This window comes from Scyliorhinus torazame, chromosome 17 (assembly GCF_047496885.1).
Source record: "Scyliorhinus torazame isolate Kashiwa2021f chromosome 17, sScyTor2.1, whole genome shotgun sequence".
In the NCBI taxonomy this organism is placed as follows: Eukaryota; Metazoa; Chordata; class Chondrichthyes; order Carcharhiniformes; family Scyliorhinidae; genus Scyliorhinus; species Scyliorhinus torazame.
The window spans coordinates 67,986,350-68,002,937 of NC_092723.1; the positions used below are offsets into that span (position 1 = coordinate 67,986,350).

At 43.9% G+C, this 16,588-nt stretch overlaps 1 protein-coding gene and 1 long non-coding RNA gene across 3 annotated transcripts in view; one reads left to right on the plus strand and one right to left on the minus strand.

Annotated features, from left to right (window-relative positions):
* Positions 1–12,138, minus strand: part of LOC140393925 (E3 ubiquitin-protein ligase TRIM33-like) — a 256,428-nt gene extending 244,290 nt beyond the window's left edge. For both annotated transcript variants that reach the window (XM_072480565.1, XM_072480564.1), the window contains exon 1: positions 11,542–12,138. In XM_072480565.1, coding sequence (XP_072336666.1) covers positions 11,542–12,097 — 556 coding nt within the window. In that variant the 5' untranslated portion in view covers positions 12,098–12,138. The remainder of the gene's footprint in view (positions 1–11,541) is intronic.
* A 228-nt stretch (positions 12,139–12,366) lies between these two features.
* On the plus strand, positions 12,367–16,213 carry LOC140393926 (uncharacterized). Its single transcript, XR_011935782.1, has 2 exons — positions 12,367–13,008; positions 13,189–16,213. It is a non-coding gene; the product is annotated as an uncharacterized lncRNA (long non-coding RNA).
* The last annotated feature ends 375 nt before the right edge of the window (positions 16,214–16,588 follow it).

Sequence of the window (16,588 nt, forward strand, 5' to 3'; positions counted from 1 at the left end):
GATAGTTTAAAAAAAATCCATTATTTTTGAAGTAACAGTCATCACTTGATTAACATAGGGAAAAACCTCACAAAACCAGCTCCCGCATCAGAAAAAGGCGATTTCCAGATTACTGCAAAATTAAGACTAATCTGGTTCTGACTGCTTGTACGGTAATAATGGTTCCAAATTGAAGTTTCACACAAAATGGTACAGAACTGAAACAAAAAAATTTCTGCATGAAACTAGATAAGGAAGAGCGTGGTGAGAACAACTAGTTTTATGAGGTTACCACATCTTCTCATCATTTCCCTTACTGCTGGTTAATAACTGGTGATAAGAAACGGGAATCAAATGAGATCATTCAGTGAATAGGCAAATAAATGATTAATATCATGAACTGTTCATCACTGCGGGGCTGGTTCAGGCGCTCCCCAGAAAGCGGCTGGCTTGCTGGGCGGCGAGGGCCGTTGGCAAGGTCAGGACCGGTTCGGCGGCGGCCGGGCCATGGACCACAGCCCCGGCGGTACATTACAGGAAGATGCCGGTGGAAGCGAGTGAGGCCTGTGCGATGTGGCAGCAGGAGCAAAGAGATCGGACAGCTGATCGCACATTTCTCCGAGCCAAGGAGGCCAATTACAAGGGAATTGGACTAGCTCTTCCTCTTCCTGACTGACATCTAGCACAAAAAAATAGGCTGCTACTGGATTTTCATTGCCCACCCCACCCCACAAGATGGTGGCCGGAACGTGGCGACTCTGAGCTCATCCCTACAGATCCTCTTCCTACATCTTTATAACCGTTATTATAGTATGTTCCATAATTATTAATTTTGCATGTTCTATGCATTCATGTATGGAGTGATCTGCCAGGGCTGGAGCATAACAATACCTTCACTGTACCTCTATAATGTGACAATAAATGAAATCATTGTAATTCTTTTCAACCCCATTCAGCTACATTCTAACTGACCTGTTGCACTTTTTAAAAAAAATTTAGAATACCCAATTTCCTCCCCCCCACCTCAATTAAAGGGCAATTTAGTGTGGCCAATTCACCTACCAGGCACATTTGTTTTGGGTTGCGGGGGAGAGACCGACACATTAATATTGTTGCTTACTCCTTAATTCTTTTTAAAATGCATCAAATATCCATCTATCTTGTTCACTGTATGAAAGGAAAAATAGTTTAAACGTAAAATTAGTATAGTTATTCAAGGTCACCCCCAAAGGGCTATCAAATCATGTGAGAAATGTTCCGGGTGCGGCGATGGCCAGCTAAGTCGCACGTTTCGGCAGCTCCCGGTGGAACGGACTTTGGGCTCTTGATAGGAGCCCCAACGGCAATTTTAATGGCAAAAAACACTGTGCGGTAATCCAGAAGGGAATCCCCCCTGGACCCGGATGGAAAAAAAGAGAGGAAAGTGGCCGGATTGCGGTGGATCCTCTAGAGCAGCGGCCAGGAAGGCAGGCACAAAGCAAGATGGCGTCGGAAGGAGCAGTTTAATATGGGGCCCTGACCAACAAGAGTTCCTGCGGCGTTGCGTGGAAGAACTCAAAAAGGAGATGAAGAAGGAGCTGTTGGCCCCGATATTACAAGCGATTGAGGGGCTAAAGGAGGAGCAAAAGACCCAGGAACAGGAGCTTCGGGTCGTGAAGGCAAAGGCTGCTGAGAATGAGGACGACATACAGGGCCTGGTGGTGAAAACGGAGATGCATGAGGCACAACACAAAAGGTGTGTGGAAAGGCTGGAGAATAATGCGAGGAGGAAGAATTTAAGGATTCTTGGTCTTCCCGAAGGTGTAGAAGGGGCGGACGTCGGGGCATATGTGAGCACGATGCTGCACTCGTTAATGGGATTGGAGGCCCCGACGGGTCCGCTGGAGGTGGAGGGAGCCTATCGAGTTATGGCGCGAAGACCGAGGGCTGGAGAAATTCCTCGAGCCATAGTGGTGAGATTTCTCTGATATAAGGACAGAGAGATGGTCCTCAGATGGGCAAAGAAAACTCTGAGCAGTAGGTGGGAGAACGCGGTGATCCGCATATATCAAGATTGGAGTGCGGAGGTGGCGAGAAGGAGGGCAAGCTTTAATCGGGCCAAGGCGGTGCTGCATAAACGGAAGATTAAATTTGGAATGCTGCAACCGGCAAGACTGTGGGTCACACATCGAGGGAAACACCACTACTTCGAAACGGCAGATGAGGCGTGGACATTTATTGTCGAGGAGAAACTGGAGTGAGCGGGCCAGAAAAAGAACGTTTGGGACAAAGTGGGGGGGGGGGGGGTGAATATGTGGGATGAAGGGGGGGAAAAGAGGGAAGAGATGACTTCCCAAGTTGTTAATCCTGCGACCCTGTAACTTTTCTCTCTCCCCCATGTGGGGGGGGGGGGGGGGGGGATGAGGAACTGAGGGCGCCGGCCATTGGGGGCGGGGCCAAAAGGGAAGCGCGGGCTTTGTTCCCGCGCTATGGTAATCACGGCGGGAACAGGGAAGCAGGAAGGAGGGGGCCTCGCACAGTGTGAGCCGAGGTCACGGGGGGGAAGCCGAGGTCGGCCAGAGTTTGCTGACTTCTGGGAGCAACATGGGGGGTGCAATTACGCTAGTTTGGGATCTAGCTGGGGGGGGGGGGTTAGTTAACTGGGTAGCTGCTGCTGGGGAGAAGGGGGAGCTGGTATGGGGGGGGGCGCCGCTTGGGGGAGATATGGCTACGTGGGAACCGGGTGAGGAGCTGGATTGAAAAAGGAGCTGGCTAGTCGTCAGGGGGGGGGGGAACGCACTGTCCAGCCATAGATGGAAGGTCAGGCAAAGTAGGACCAAAAACATTTTAGAAGCGGAGTGGCAATCCAATTCCGATTCCACTTTGTGGGAGTTCATGCCCAAAGAGAGGAGCAAAATACTCCACTAAAAACACGACTGGTGTTATTTACCACCTCGTGCATTTTCAAATCATGAGCACATTTTCAAATAATCAGAAACCTTTCAGCAAATCCCATCTGCACAAAATCAATTTTTTTTCTAAATAAAATAACCACTGCAAAGGCAAAATCCATTCTAGAAAGCAAACTTGGTCAGTTCTGTTTGGTTGTCATATATCCTTGTTCCAGCATTTTCTTTTTTTTTTTAATATAAATTTAGAGTACCCAATTCATTTTTTCCAATTAAGGGGCAATTTAGTGTGGCCAATCCACCTAGCCTGCACATCTTTTGGGTTGTGGGGGCGAAACCCACGCAAACACGGGGAGAATGCGCAAACTCCACACAGACAGTGAGCCAGAGCCGGGATCGAACCTGGGACCTCGGCGTGTTCCAGCATTTTTAATTCAGAATTGCAATACTTGTATTGCAATATCATATATATATATATATATATATATATATATATATATCTTTATTTCCTTACAAACACATTTAGCTAGCAACATATTTAGCTAGCAAACAGATACTTCAGGAATACTTTCATAAGATTTAATCAAAGAATCTCCAAAATTACCAGTGATCAATGGGCTGATAAATAGCCACGTATCTAAACACCATGATGAAATCCAAAACATCTATGCCAGTTAGTTGTCCATGAACAATGCCCAGTCGAATCATTATTCTATGTGGTTCCAGCAACTGCCTCCTTTAACTCATTCAACCATTCACCGTGGCAATGCAGTCACAGATTTATACTCTAGTTACACATTGCAAGATTAAATTATTCTTCTCTACAAGTCTCCCACAAATGTAAATTCACACGCCCATGTATTAGGAAGTATGGTGCAAGGTTTCTTCTTTCAGGGTACGATTGCACTTCCAACTCAAGAGTTCCAAAGTTTAACAAATAAACCATGGTTACACTGTTGAGCTCATTTACCATTTATGTTAAAAATAGAAACAATTCAAGCAATCTTTACATTATCAATTTGAGAAAGAAAAAACTGTCATGACAAAGCTGCAATTTACTACCACCTTTCTCTTCAACCCTGCAGCACCAGCTTGACATGAATGAACAAGCAACCTCTGCTTCAATGTCGTTTAGAAAAGGATAATAGTTATTGTTGACGTTCAACCTGACCCAAAATGGCACTGAAATGCTGGGCATTTTTGACAATGATAAATACCTTTGCAACACAAGAGTAGTAATTTGATTTGCATACGTCAAATTATTTTTTTTAATAAACATACTGATACTCTGCAATTCAGGAAACGCATTGGTTCAAGGCGGCAGCTCATTGTCTATCCCTAAATACCTTTGAGGTGGCAATAAATGTTGGGCTAGCCAGTGAAGCCCACATCCTGTGAACAGAATAAAAGAAGTTACATTACCGGCAGTGGTATGAACCAATAGAAAGCAATTACTTGCTGAAATATTGAAGTCATATCAGTAACGTTGACATGCTGGAGGACCATGATGGAATTAGAATTTTTGTCGCCATCTTCCCTGCTTCCCTTAAAAAAAAGACACAGGCCAAAGCTCAAAGATAACCAATGAGAAAAGCACTGCTTCATGCTGGTGATATGCAATCGCATATCACACCCGATCTTGGGTACATCTTACTTTCTTGATCTTAGCTGTAGGCTTTTGGGACACCACAACTAGCCTTATGCCACAAATCCAAGAGAGCATGATCAAAACAATGCCATACCTTGTTGGGAAGTTCATATCGGTGCAGGGAGCAACCAGACTGTCTGCCCCTCTATCGCGGTCAACGTTTGCGACCAGGTGGCTTTGGAGAGGGAGCATGTGATGTCCACCGGTATGCTTCAGGTCTTCCACGACCGGTGGGCGCAGCAGGGGATGGGTGCATCGTCACCTCGGGAATGACATTTCGATTTAATTAGTTACGTTTCTTTTTGCCGTTTTATTTTATATACAGTACCCCATCAGGGGCTGTCACACCTGTAATTTTGTTTAATTTAAACAGTTGCCATTTTGCACACAGCAAAAACCTACAATAAGATCATCAGTTACTCAACATAAATTTGGTAGTGTTGGTCGAAGGAAAATGTTAGCCTGGACACTGAAGAACTCCCTATTCCTTCTGCAATAGAAGCACTGGATCCTGTCCACCTAACTATCTGAGGGTTGGTTTAATATCTGATCCGGAAATCAATCACCAAGGATAATCCCATGAATCCTGTACTCAAATTGAGGATTAAGACTGGTTCTACAACTTTCTCAGTGGCAAGAGCACCAGGAACTGAATGAAAATAACATCCAATCGGGCAAATTACTAGACGGCAACTTCCTCAACCCCAGCGAGAGAATCAATACATGCAGAGAAACATACATGGGAGGGGGAGCAAGAGAGGAGAGAAAACTGAAAGTAACATACAAATGAAAGCACATATGCTGTCAGAACTTGAAATAACAATCCTTGTTTGAATTTTGATGCAGAATGTTGTCAGTTTGAGTATAGTTATGCAATGCACACCGAGAGATGGTGCAAGAGGGAGGGATTCAAATTCCTGGGACATTGGAACCGGTTCTGGGGAGGTGGGACCAGTACAAACCGGACGGTCTGCACCTGGGCAGGACTGGAACCGATGTCCTAGGAGGGGGTGTTTGCTAGAGCTGTTGGGGAGAGTTTAAATTAATGTGGCAGGGGGATGGGAACCGATGCAGGAAGTTGGAAGGTAGTAAATCAGGGACAGAAATAAAAGGCAGTTAAGGGGGAAAGTGTAAGGCAGAGAAGCCATGGTCAAAAATCAAAAAGGGTGACAGTACAAGGTACAGTGACTGAGGGGAGCTCAGTGAATAGGACCAGGAATACTAAAAGAAATAAAAACGGGAAGTGAAAACATTAATGGTAAGCGACGCGGCAGGTTGTTACATGAAGATATGGGTTCAACGACAGGGAAAATTAGGAGAAAGGTTAAGAGGAAATATAACTTAGGAGACGTTACTGATCGAGGTGTTAAGATTCAGAACAGAGGTAAAAAAGCCAACATAAGTGTACTTTACCTGAATGCTCGTAGTATTCGGAATAAGGTAAATGAGTTGATGGCGCAAATCATCGTGAATGACTATGATTTAGTGGCAATTACTGAAACATGGTTAAAGGATGGTCGCGACTGGGAGTTAAATATCCGAGGGTATCAAACTTTTCGGAAGGACAGAGTGGATGGTAAGGGAGGTGGTGTAGCTCTGTTATTTAAGGATGACATCCGGGCAACAGTCAGAGATGACATCGGTGCTATGGAGGATGTTGAATCCATTTGGGTGGAAATCAGGAATAGTAAGGCCAAAAACTCACTGATAGGAGTAATCTGTAGGCCACCAAATAGTAACATTATGGTGCGGCAGGCAATAAACAAAGAAATAACAGATGCATGTAGCAATGGTACAGCAGTTAACATGGGGGATTTTAATCTACATGTTGACTGGTTTAACCAGGTCGGTCAAGGCAGCCTTGAGGAGGAGTTTATAGAATGTATCTGCGATAGTTTCCTAGAACAGTATGTAATGGAACCTACGAGGGAACAAGTAGTCCTAGATCTGGTCCTGTATAATGAGACAGGATTGATTCAGAATCTCATAGTTAGGGATCCTCTCGGAAGGAGCGATCACAATATGGTGGAATTTAAAATACAGATGGAGGGTGAGAAGGTAAAATCAAGCACTAGTGTTTTGTGCTTAAACAAAGGAGATTACAATGGGATGAGAGAAGAACTAGCTAAGGTAGACTGGGAGCAAAGACTTTATGGTGAAACAGTTGAGGAACAGTGGAGAACCTTCCAAGTGATTTTTCACAGTGCTCAGCAAAGGTTTATACCAACAAAAAGGAAGGACGGTAAAAAGAGGGAAAATCGACCGTGGATATCTAAGGAAATAAGGGAGAGTATCAAATTGAAGGAAAAAACATACAAAGTAGCAAAGATCAAAGAACAAAGAAAAGTACAGCACAGGAACAGGCCCTTTGGCCCTCCAAGCCTGTGACGACCATGCTACCCGTCTAAACTAAAATCTTCTACACTTCCTGGATCCGTATAGTGGGAGACTAGAGGATTGGGAAATCTTTAGGGGGCAACAGAAAGCTACTAAAAAAGCTATAAAGAAGAGTAAGATAGATTATGAGAGTAAACTTGCTCAGAATATAAAAAGATAGTAAAAGTTTCTACAAATACATAAAACAAAAAAGAGTGGCTAAGGTAAATATTGGTCCTTTAGAGGATGAGAAGGGAGATTGAATAATGGGAGATGAGGAAATGGCTGAGGAACTGAACAGGTTTTTTGGGTCGGTCTTCACAGTGGAAGACACAAATAACATGCCAGTGATTGATGGAAATGAGGCTATGACAGGTGAGGACCTTGAGAGGATTGTTATCACCAAGGAGGTAGTGATGGGCAAGCTAATGGGGCTAAAGGTAGACAAGTCTCCTGGACCAGATGGAATGCATCCCACAGTGCTAAAAGAGATGGCTAGGGAAATTGCAAATGCACTAGTGATAATTTACCAAAATTCACTAGACTCTGGGGTGGTCCCGGCGGATTGGAAATTAACAAACTTGACACCATTGTTTAAAAAAGGAGAAAGCGGGTAATTATAGGCCAGTGAGCTTAACTTCGGTAGTAGGGAAGAGGCTGGAATCTATCAGCAAGGAAGAAATAGCGAGGCATCTGGATGGAAATTGTCCCATTGGGCAGACGCAGCATGGGTTCATAAAGGGCAGGTCATGCCCAACTAATTTACTGGAGTTTTCTGAGGACATTAACAGTGCGGTAGATAACGGGGAGCCAATGGATGTGGTATATCTGGATTTCCAGAAAGTCTTTGACAAGGTGCCACACAAAAGGTTGTTGCATAAGATAAAGATGCATGGAATTAAGGGGAAAGTAGTAGCATGGATAGAGGATTGGTTAATTAATAGAAAGCAAAGAGTGGGGATTAATGGGTGTTTCTCTGGTTGGCAATCAGTAGCTAGTGGTGTCCCTCAGGGATCAGTGTTGAGTCCACAATTTACATAGATGATTTGGAGTTGGGGACCAAGGGCAATGTGTCCAAGTTTGCAGACGACACTAAGATAAGTGGTAAAGCAAAAAGTGCAGAGGATACTGGAAGTCTGCAGAGGGATTTGGATAGGCTAAGTGAATGGGCTAGGGTCTGGCAGATGGAATACAATGTTGACAAATGTGAGGTTATCCATTTTGGTAGGAATAACAGCAAAAGGGATTATTATTTAAATGATAAAATATTAAAACATGCTGCTGTGCAGAGACACCTGGGTGTGCTAGTGCATGAGTCGCAAAAAGTTGGTTTACAGGTGCAACAGGTGATTAAGGCGGCAAATGGAATTTTGTCCTTCATTGCTAGAGGGATGGAGTTTAAGACTAGGGAGGTTCTGCTGCAAATGTATAAGTGAGGCCACACCTGGAGTATTGTGTTCAGTTTTGGTCTCCTTACTTGAGAAAGGACGTACTGGCAATGGAGGGTTCCACTAGGTTAATCCCAGAGCTGAAGGGGTTGGATTACGAGGAGAGGTTGAGTAGACTGGGACTGTACTCGTTGGAATTTAGAAGGATGATGGGGGATCTTATAGAAACATGAAGGGAATAGATAGGATAGATGCGGGCAGGTTGTTTCCACTGGCGGGTGAAAGCAGAACTAGGGGGCATAGCCTCAGAATAAGGGGAAGTAGATTTAGGACTGAGTTTAGGAGGAACTTCTTCACCCAAAGGGTTGTGAATCTATTGAATTCCTTGCCCAGTGAAGCAGTAGAGGCACCTTCATTAAATGTTTTTAAGATAAAGATAGATAGTTTTTTGAAGAATAAAGGGATTAAGGGTTATGGTGTTCGGGCCAGAAAGTGGAGCTGAGTCCACAAAAGATCAGCCATGATCTCATTGAATGGTGGAGCAGGCTCGAGGGGCCAGGTGGCCTACTCCTAGTTCTTATGTTCTTCTGGTCTTGTTTGATCAACCAATTGCAGCACTAAGTTATAAAAAAATGGTCTGTCCAATCCAATAGGTCCATGCTTATCACATGACTGATTCCTAGCCATGTGACCATTTTTGTGGTCTCATGTCAGAAGTGAATTATTAATTATAGTAGAAGGTTTTTTCACAAACACAAAATTTACGATTTAATCAATTTTTTTGTGCTTTAAATCATTACATTTGCCATTTCTTACTTTGAAATCAGGTATGTTCACAAAGATTGCTTTGCAGCAGTTATCAGACTCAACTGTTGCAATAAGGACTACACCATTCCTAGGGTTTTACCGCTACACATTTACTTCGTTATTTTAAAACCCAACATCTGTGAAGCAACGCTGAGAAAATAGGCCTAGATCTTCCAGTCACCAGGGAGGCTTTGGTACTTCGCATTATGCGTGGAAGCTAGGGACTTCCTATACCAACTGAAGGATGTAACCACCAAAAGGTAACTACGAGATGTCACGGCGAAGCTCAGAAGCAGCAAGGCTACACCCCCTTTGATGGCAACAGTGGAAGGAATGCCCTATGTGGCCCAGTTATGGCAAGTTTTTGTAAAGTTCTTAAGCGTTCAACTGTTTTTAGTCTTTCAAATGTGAAGTTTTACATTTATTTTACGTTAATGTGGAGATAGCTTGACCTGAATTGAAGTACTCCAAATGAAATAAACGGTGAAATGCATAAGATCACAATGCACTGATTTACCCGAGGGTTCCCAAATATCTCAGGTCTGAATGCATCGGGTTTTTTTTTTAGTTTTAGCAGCTGACAAGGACAGTTTAAAAGTAAGTACCGTGTTCGGGATAGTAAGTTTACTTTTAGATACATTGAACGGCCTTTAAGCATCTGCCATTAAGCACTGATGTCTGTGATTAACAGCGGAATGATCTTGGAGATTTCCTGGCAGGTCCAGGGCATCCAGCCATTGGGGGGGGGGGGGGGCAAAGAGAGTGAGAGGAGGAGAGAAAGAAGAGGGGGGGGGTGGGGGGAAAGAGAAGAAGAGAGGAGGGGGGGGGAAAGAGATCCATCTGAAAGCTCAACAGCGGAAAATGTTTCAAAGTTTATCACCAATGTATTGGAAGGTCAGGGCCAATAAGTCACGTTAATTTACTTGAGTGATTCTTTTCTTGGGGAGGGAAGAGCCATCAGGACCAAAGAAAACTGAGCAATTATTCGATAACGTCATCATTCGATACCATAATTGGTGGGAGTGGATAAAGTCATAAAATGAAGTAACTAATTAATTTGTTTACCTTTTCAATCATCAGAACCACAGGGATTTAATCACCATTAAAAAAATGTATTTTGACATGCAAAGCTTACAGCTGGCTCTCAGTCTCGAATTACACAATAACCTAATTGATATTGTCAAAGGTTTCCAAACCAGTTTTTGTCTATGAACATTGATGTGGTAACTCAACTAGTAACATATTGGTAATTTTTAAAATTTATATAGTGCTTTAAATGCAACAAAATGGGCCAGGTCACTCCCAAATGGCATTATAAAACAATATAGGACACTGAGCCAGAGAAGGAGCTCAAATTGAGATGACCAAAAGCTTGATCAGAGGTAGTCTTTAAAAAGTGTCCTACAAGAAGAAAATGAAGTAGACAGGCCAAGGGATTTAGGAAGGGGAATTAAAATCAGGGATGCGCAAGAAATAAATATTAACACAACGTCTTTCAAATTGTTGTTGGGATATGCTGGCAAGGTGTTGTTATGACCCATCCCTGGGTAGTGGTGGGTATTCTTGAACTAATGGATCAGAATTAAACCTTGCAATGGAGTTTATTTTAAATTGAATGAATGAGTTAGGGTAGGCTTTTTAAATTCAGAGTCTAAGTCCCAATAAGATATTTTGACAACCAGTGAAGTTCCCAAACAGGCTCAGCTAATTTGAAATATGCACTCTATAAACAAATATTACTCTAGCCTATTTGCTATTATGCCAATTCAAAGATATTGACTGTGTGCCATAAATTCACCTATAATCAAATAATATATTTGATCAGCGGCAATCACTCACTATTCTGTGCAACACAATTAAGAACGCATCTGCTGGATTTATACGGGGAAAGGTTGGGGGGGACGGGAGGACGACTTAGTATGAAACGATTACCCTATATTACGAATGCTACTAGCAAGCTTAGGAAAAGTCTGCCCAGACACCTGCAATCCAAAAGTGCTCTCGAATTTGGATTCGTGATATTATTATCCAATGTAAAACGGTTCTACAATACGACATGAACTCGTGATCGTTGCAAAATTCGGACAAATAATCTGTAAAGGGTCGCCGCCGTCACTTTTAAAAACACAAAACCGCCGGGTGTCAAATGAACTGTTAAGGCTTTATATTTTGGAATTTACCTTAAAACCTTTCAATCTAAAGACAAACCGCTCAGCATAAGGTTATAAAGAACTACGATTTCACCGCAGCCCCTTTTCCTTCTGCACAAGAGTAAATCCATTGCAGTTGGAGACTGGACAACGTAGTCGCCACACTGTCAGATCAAGAGTTCACGGTGTAATAACTTCAATCTGATCGTGTCAATATGGGGTGCGGAGGCATTAAACTGGAGAAGTTGGAAGTAAAGTCCGCAGCGGATCTCCCTCTCCTTCCCCTGCACCCAGGCGGTACTTACCCTGCTGGATGGTTGGCGAATCCCCGTTATTTCCTGCGGCGTTGTTGCCCCCGGCGGGGATGGGGATGCTGAGCTGCCGCTCGGGCTCCGGCAGGCAACGCTTGCAGAAGGAGTGGAGACAGGGCAGCAGCTTGGGCTCCTTGCCTTGCAGCGTATCGCGGCACACGGCGCACTCGTCCAGCAGGTTCAGGTTCACCTCGGCGGGGGCCACAGCCGTCGTCGCCGCTGCTGCTTTGTCCGGACCCGCTCCCGGGCTGGGTCCTGGAGCCGGACTTGGCCCTGCAGCCGGACACGGCCCTGGGCCCACTCCCGGACTTAGGCCTGGGCTAGGACCCAGTCCCTCGGCCGCCGCGGCCGTTGGTACGGGTGCCGCCGCCGCCGCTGGCGGGGTTGTTGTTGATGTTGTCGTTGATGATGATAATCCAGTCACCGCCATCGCCGCGTTAACCTCCGGCTCCGTTTTCTCCCGGCTCTCTTCGTCCTTATCGGGCTGCGCACTCTTCTCCTCGCTAACGCCATTCGCCTCGATATTATTTCCACCTTTGTTTTCCGCCATCTTTTCTCCTCCCTCTCTCTCTCTCTCTCTCTCTCTCTCTTCCCCCCCCCCCTTCGACCGCTCCGCGCACGCTCACATTCAAAGCCCTCTCTCGAGCTCCGGCGACACGGACCGCCGCGTTAAACAGCGGCGCCTATTGGCCGGCTTCGCCCCGTCTCCAATACAAGCCCACCGCCGATTGGCCGCGCGGGTGGAGCGAGGACGTCAGGGCGCGCGCGCGCGCGAAGGCACGTCGGCAGCGCCTTTCCCATTGGCGGCGTCAGCGGCCGACGTGCGGCGCCCCGCGGCTGCAAATGGCGGGCAGGTGTGGGATCGGAGTCACGTGGCCGTGCTGCTGAAGTTTCTCTCGCCTTCCCTCAGGCACAGAGAGCAAAGGGAAACAGTCCCTGAAGCTGAAGTGAAAGGTAGTTATCGGGACAATTTATTTCACTGCCTCAGCCACACTCAGTTTCACACGGAGTGAAAGCAGAGTTTATTTGCTCTCGGAGATAAATCCAACTGCGCGAGCAAAGGCAGGTCATAACGTTGGACAGAAGATGCTGAAAAAGTTCCGTAGGTCTGGCAGCATCCGTGGAGGGAGAAACCAGAGTTAGTTACCATCAACCTGAATTTTCAATCTCCATAGATGTTAAACTTGCAGATCGCCCCTGCCCCGTGCTTTCTGTTTTTATTTCATATCTCTAGCACCTGCTGTATTTTGCTTTCATTAATGCTAATGTTGAAAACCTATTCAAAGGATCACTTCCTGAAATAACTAGAAATATCCATATTCAGCAATGGAGGCATAGTTGTGCCTTTTGGACAGATCGTATTACTATTCAAATATAATGTTCTAATGACGATGCGACATCAGAAAAGTTGACCACCCGTTTGTTTTTCCAAAGGCTGGCCAGCTAACATCTTCATCTTTGGTACTATTTATTGTGTGTTCTCAGAAATGTAATGCATTGTTATGGTTTACACATGCAAATTGTCATGTGAATAGAAATGAGTGTTTATGAAATATACCTTTAAGAAATGGAGCCGCTCGTGTTACTGGAGTGATGTCAGAGTGTGGGTGGAGCTGAGCCCTACTGCTTTTTTTGTTTCAGTTTGAGAAAGCTTGGGTGTGTCTGGGAGCTGCACTGCTGTTGATCTCTGCCATGAAGGACTATCTCTTAATCATTTGGTGAATTCAGAAGAATTGTCAATGTTTTCAGTCTTGAATGTAAACCCTAATGTGCTCCTGTTTGAAGGTTTGTTAAGTCTTTTGGATGTTAAAAGAACAGCATACAAATTACTTAGTGTTGTATTCTTTGGGGGGTGTATTTGATTTACTGGTTGCTAAGATGTTCACTTTATTTTAGAAATGATGTGGAGATGCCGGCGTTGGACTGGGGTGAGCACAGTACGAAGTCCAACAGGTTTGTTTTGATGTCCCTAGCTTTCGGAGCGCTGCTCCTTCCTCAGGCGAACCTTCCTCATTCACCTGAGGAAGGAGCAGCGCTCCAAAAGCTAGTGACATCGAAACACACCTGTTGGACTTTAACCTGGTGTTGTAAGACTTTGTACTGTTATTTTAGAAAGATTAACTTGAGTTCATAGAATAAACAGTGTTTTGTTTTAAAAAAAAACACTGGCCCATGTCTGCTGTACCATACCTGTAGAGTGAGCCGTGTGCTCCCCATACCACAATCTGTTAAATGTTGTGGGTCATGTGAACTCCATGATAGACTTTGGGATTCTATAAACCCTGGCCCATAACAAAATAACAAGAGGTTTTCCTTTGCTCTTACATTTTGCTTCTCACACTTTCCCAATGGGAAGATTTGTATTTTGATCACTGAAAATTCAGAAATACTATTCAAAGTAACAACAATTTGCACATATATAACATTTTAACATTGTCTCCGGACCACTTTACAAAGTGAAACTGGCTATTGTGCAATTCTGTGTGGAGTGCCTCAGGGAAGGTAGGTCACAGAGAGGATTGGAATTCAATAGTAAAATTAGAATTTCCAAACTAAATTACAACCATGAAAAATATCTTCAATTCGGAAAGTAACTGCACTCGACGCATACCACTTAATTGCTTTTCTGTGCACCCAAATTGATAATTACAAATTTTAACATATATTTTGTATCTTCATAGTAAAAGTAATCAAAAGCATACCAATAATAGGAGAACATCGAGGGCTAAATGAAATTTAACGTGGGCAAGTGCGAGGTCTTGCACTTTGGAAAAAAGAATAGAGGCATGGACTATTTTCTAAACGGTGACAACGTTCATAATGCTGAAGTGCAAAGGGACTTGGGAGTCCTAGTCCAGGATTCTCTAAAGGTAAACTTGCAGGTTGAGTCCGTAATTAAGAAAGCAAATGCAATGTTGTCATTTATCTCAAGAGGCTTGGAATATAAAAGCAGGGATGTACTTCTGAAGCTTTATAAAGCATTAGTTAGGCCCCATTTAGAATACTGTGAGCAATTTTGGGCCCCACACCTCAGGAAGGACATACTGGCACTGGAGCGGGTCCAGCGGAGATTCACACGGATGATCCCAGGAATGGTAGGCCTAACATACGATGAACGTCTGAGGATCCTGGGATTATATTCATTGGAGTTTAGGAGGCTGAGGGGAGATCTAATAGAAACTTACAAGATAATGAATGGCTTAGATAGGGTGGACGTAGGGAAGTTGTTTCCATTAGCAGGGGAGACTAGGACCCGGGGCACAGCCTTCGAATAAAAGGGAGTCACTTTAGAACAGAGATGAGGAGAAATTTCTTCAGCCAGAGAGTGGTGGGTCTGGAATTCATTGCCACAGAGGGCGGTGGAAGCCGGGACGTTGAGAGTCTTTAAGACAGAAGTTGATAAATTCTTGATTTCTCGAGGAATTAAGGGCTATGGAGAGAGAGCGGGTAAGTGGACTCGATGGGCCGAATGGCCTTACTTCCGCTCCTATGTCTTATGGTCTTAAATCATTATCAAGAAGAAAAATACTAGACAATATTTATGGGACTACAGACTGCCACGACCCTTGGACCTGATGGGCTACATCCTCTAGTCTAAGAAGAAATGCTGCAAAGATGGAAGATACTTCAGTTATATTTTTCCAAAATTCCCTGGACTCTGCAAAGATCTCAAAAGATTGGGAATGGCCAATGTAATGTCCTTTGTCAAGAAAGTGAGACATGAGGCACAAAACTTGTAGGCCAGTTAGCCTAACACCGGTCACTGGGAAATATGCTGGAATCAGGAAATAGTGACAGGACATTTAGAAAATCATTGCAATCAAGCAGTGTTAACACGGTTTTATTACCAAAGAAAAATGTTGTTTTACAAATTAATTAGAGCTACTTGTTGATAAGAATAGAGTAAATAAAGGAGGACCAGTAGACTTGGTATATATGGATTTCCGAAAGGTAATCAATGAGGTGCCATACAAAAGTTTACTACACAAGAAAAGGGCTCAAGGTGTTGGTGATATATCAGTATGGGTAGATGATTGGCTTACCACTGGAAAATAGTAAGTTAAAAGAAGGGTCATTAGGGTTAGAGTTCAGGTTAGCAAACTATAATTAGTGGAATGCACAGAGATCAATGCTGGGGTCTCAACTATTTTTATATTAATGACTTGGATGAAGGGGCTGACAGTATTATAGCCAAATGTGATAGTGATACAAAGGTAGGTCGGAAAGCAAGTTGTGAAGAAGAAAGACTGCAAATAGACGTAGATAGAAACAGTCACTTGGTAGTACAGAACATGAATATTGTTGAAGAGAGACACTCTTACACACCTTACACTCATCAGGGCAAATACAAGAATGCCAAATTTCACCTAATCGCAATTTATACTACAGAAAAAAATAATGCTGATTAGAACTCTGATTGGCTGAAGCATTGCCATGGAGAAAGCAAGAGGAACTATAGGCCCCCCTAGTTCCCGGGTATTTAAAAAAAGGTGCAAGAGTTATGCCTTTTGTAGAGAATGGGTCACTGTGTACAAATGTATGTATTTCTAACAAATGCAAATGAGCTACGTTAAGAGGTTGACTGATAATCTTTTGTTCTGCATTTTGTAAGCACCGGTGAGTTAAGTATGGTGTGTACCCTGACTTATTAAAACAACATAAGGAATGTGCTGTTTGTTTCAATCAGCTAATGGCTAGGACATACAGCTTCCATACCTGGCATCGCACCAGCACTATAATTCACAAATGACATGGCTCAGTTCTGCGGTAGGCAGAACATCATTTTGGACTGACAGCAGCGTCCTGCAGTGGAAAATACCACTCCTATTAAGAAATAGTGGCGGAAGCAAATGCAGGGATAGCTTGGGAGCTCCTCACAGATATTCACCCCTGGGGAAGCAGAGTAACAAAAGAACCACTCAAAGTTTTTCTGCTCACACCTTCAATTATAAATCAAAGTGTCAATACAAACAATGCTTTCAACTTCGTCGAGTTGATATGAATGTGTGTTATTGAGAAGCTGAAGCGCAATGGCAACGTT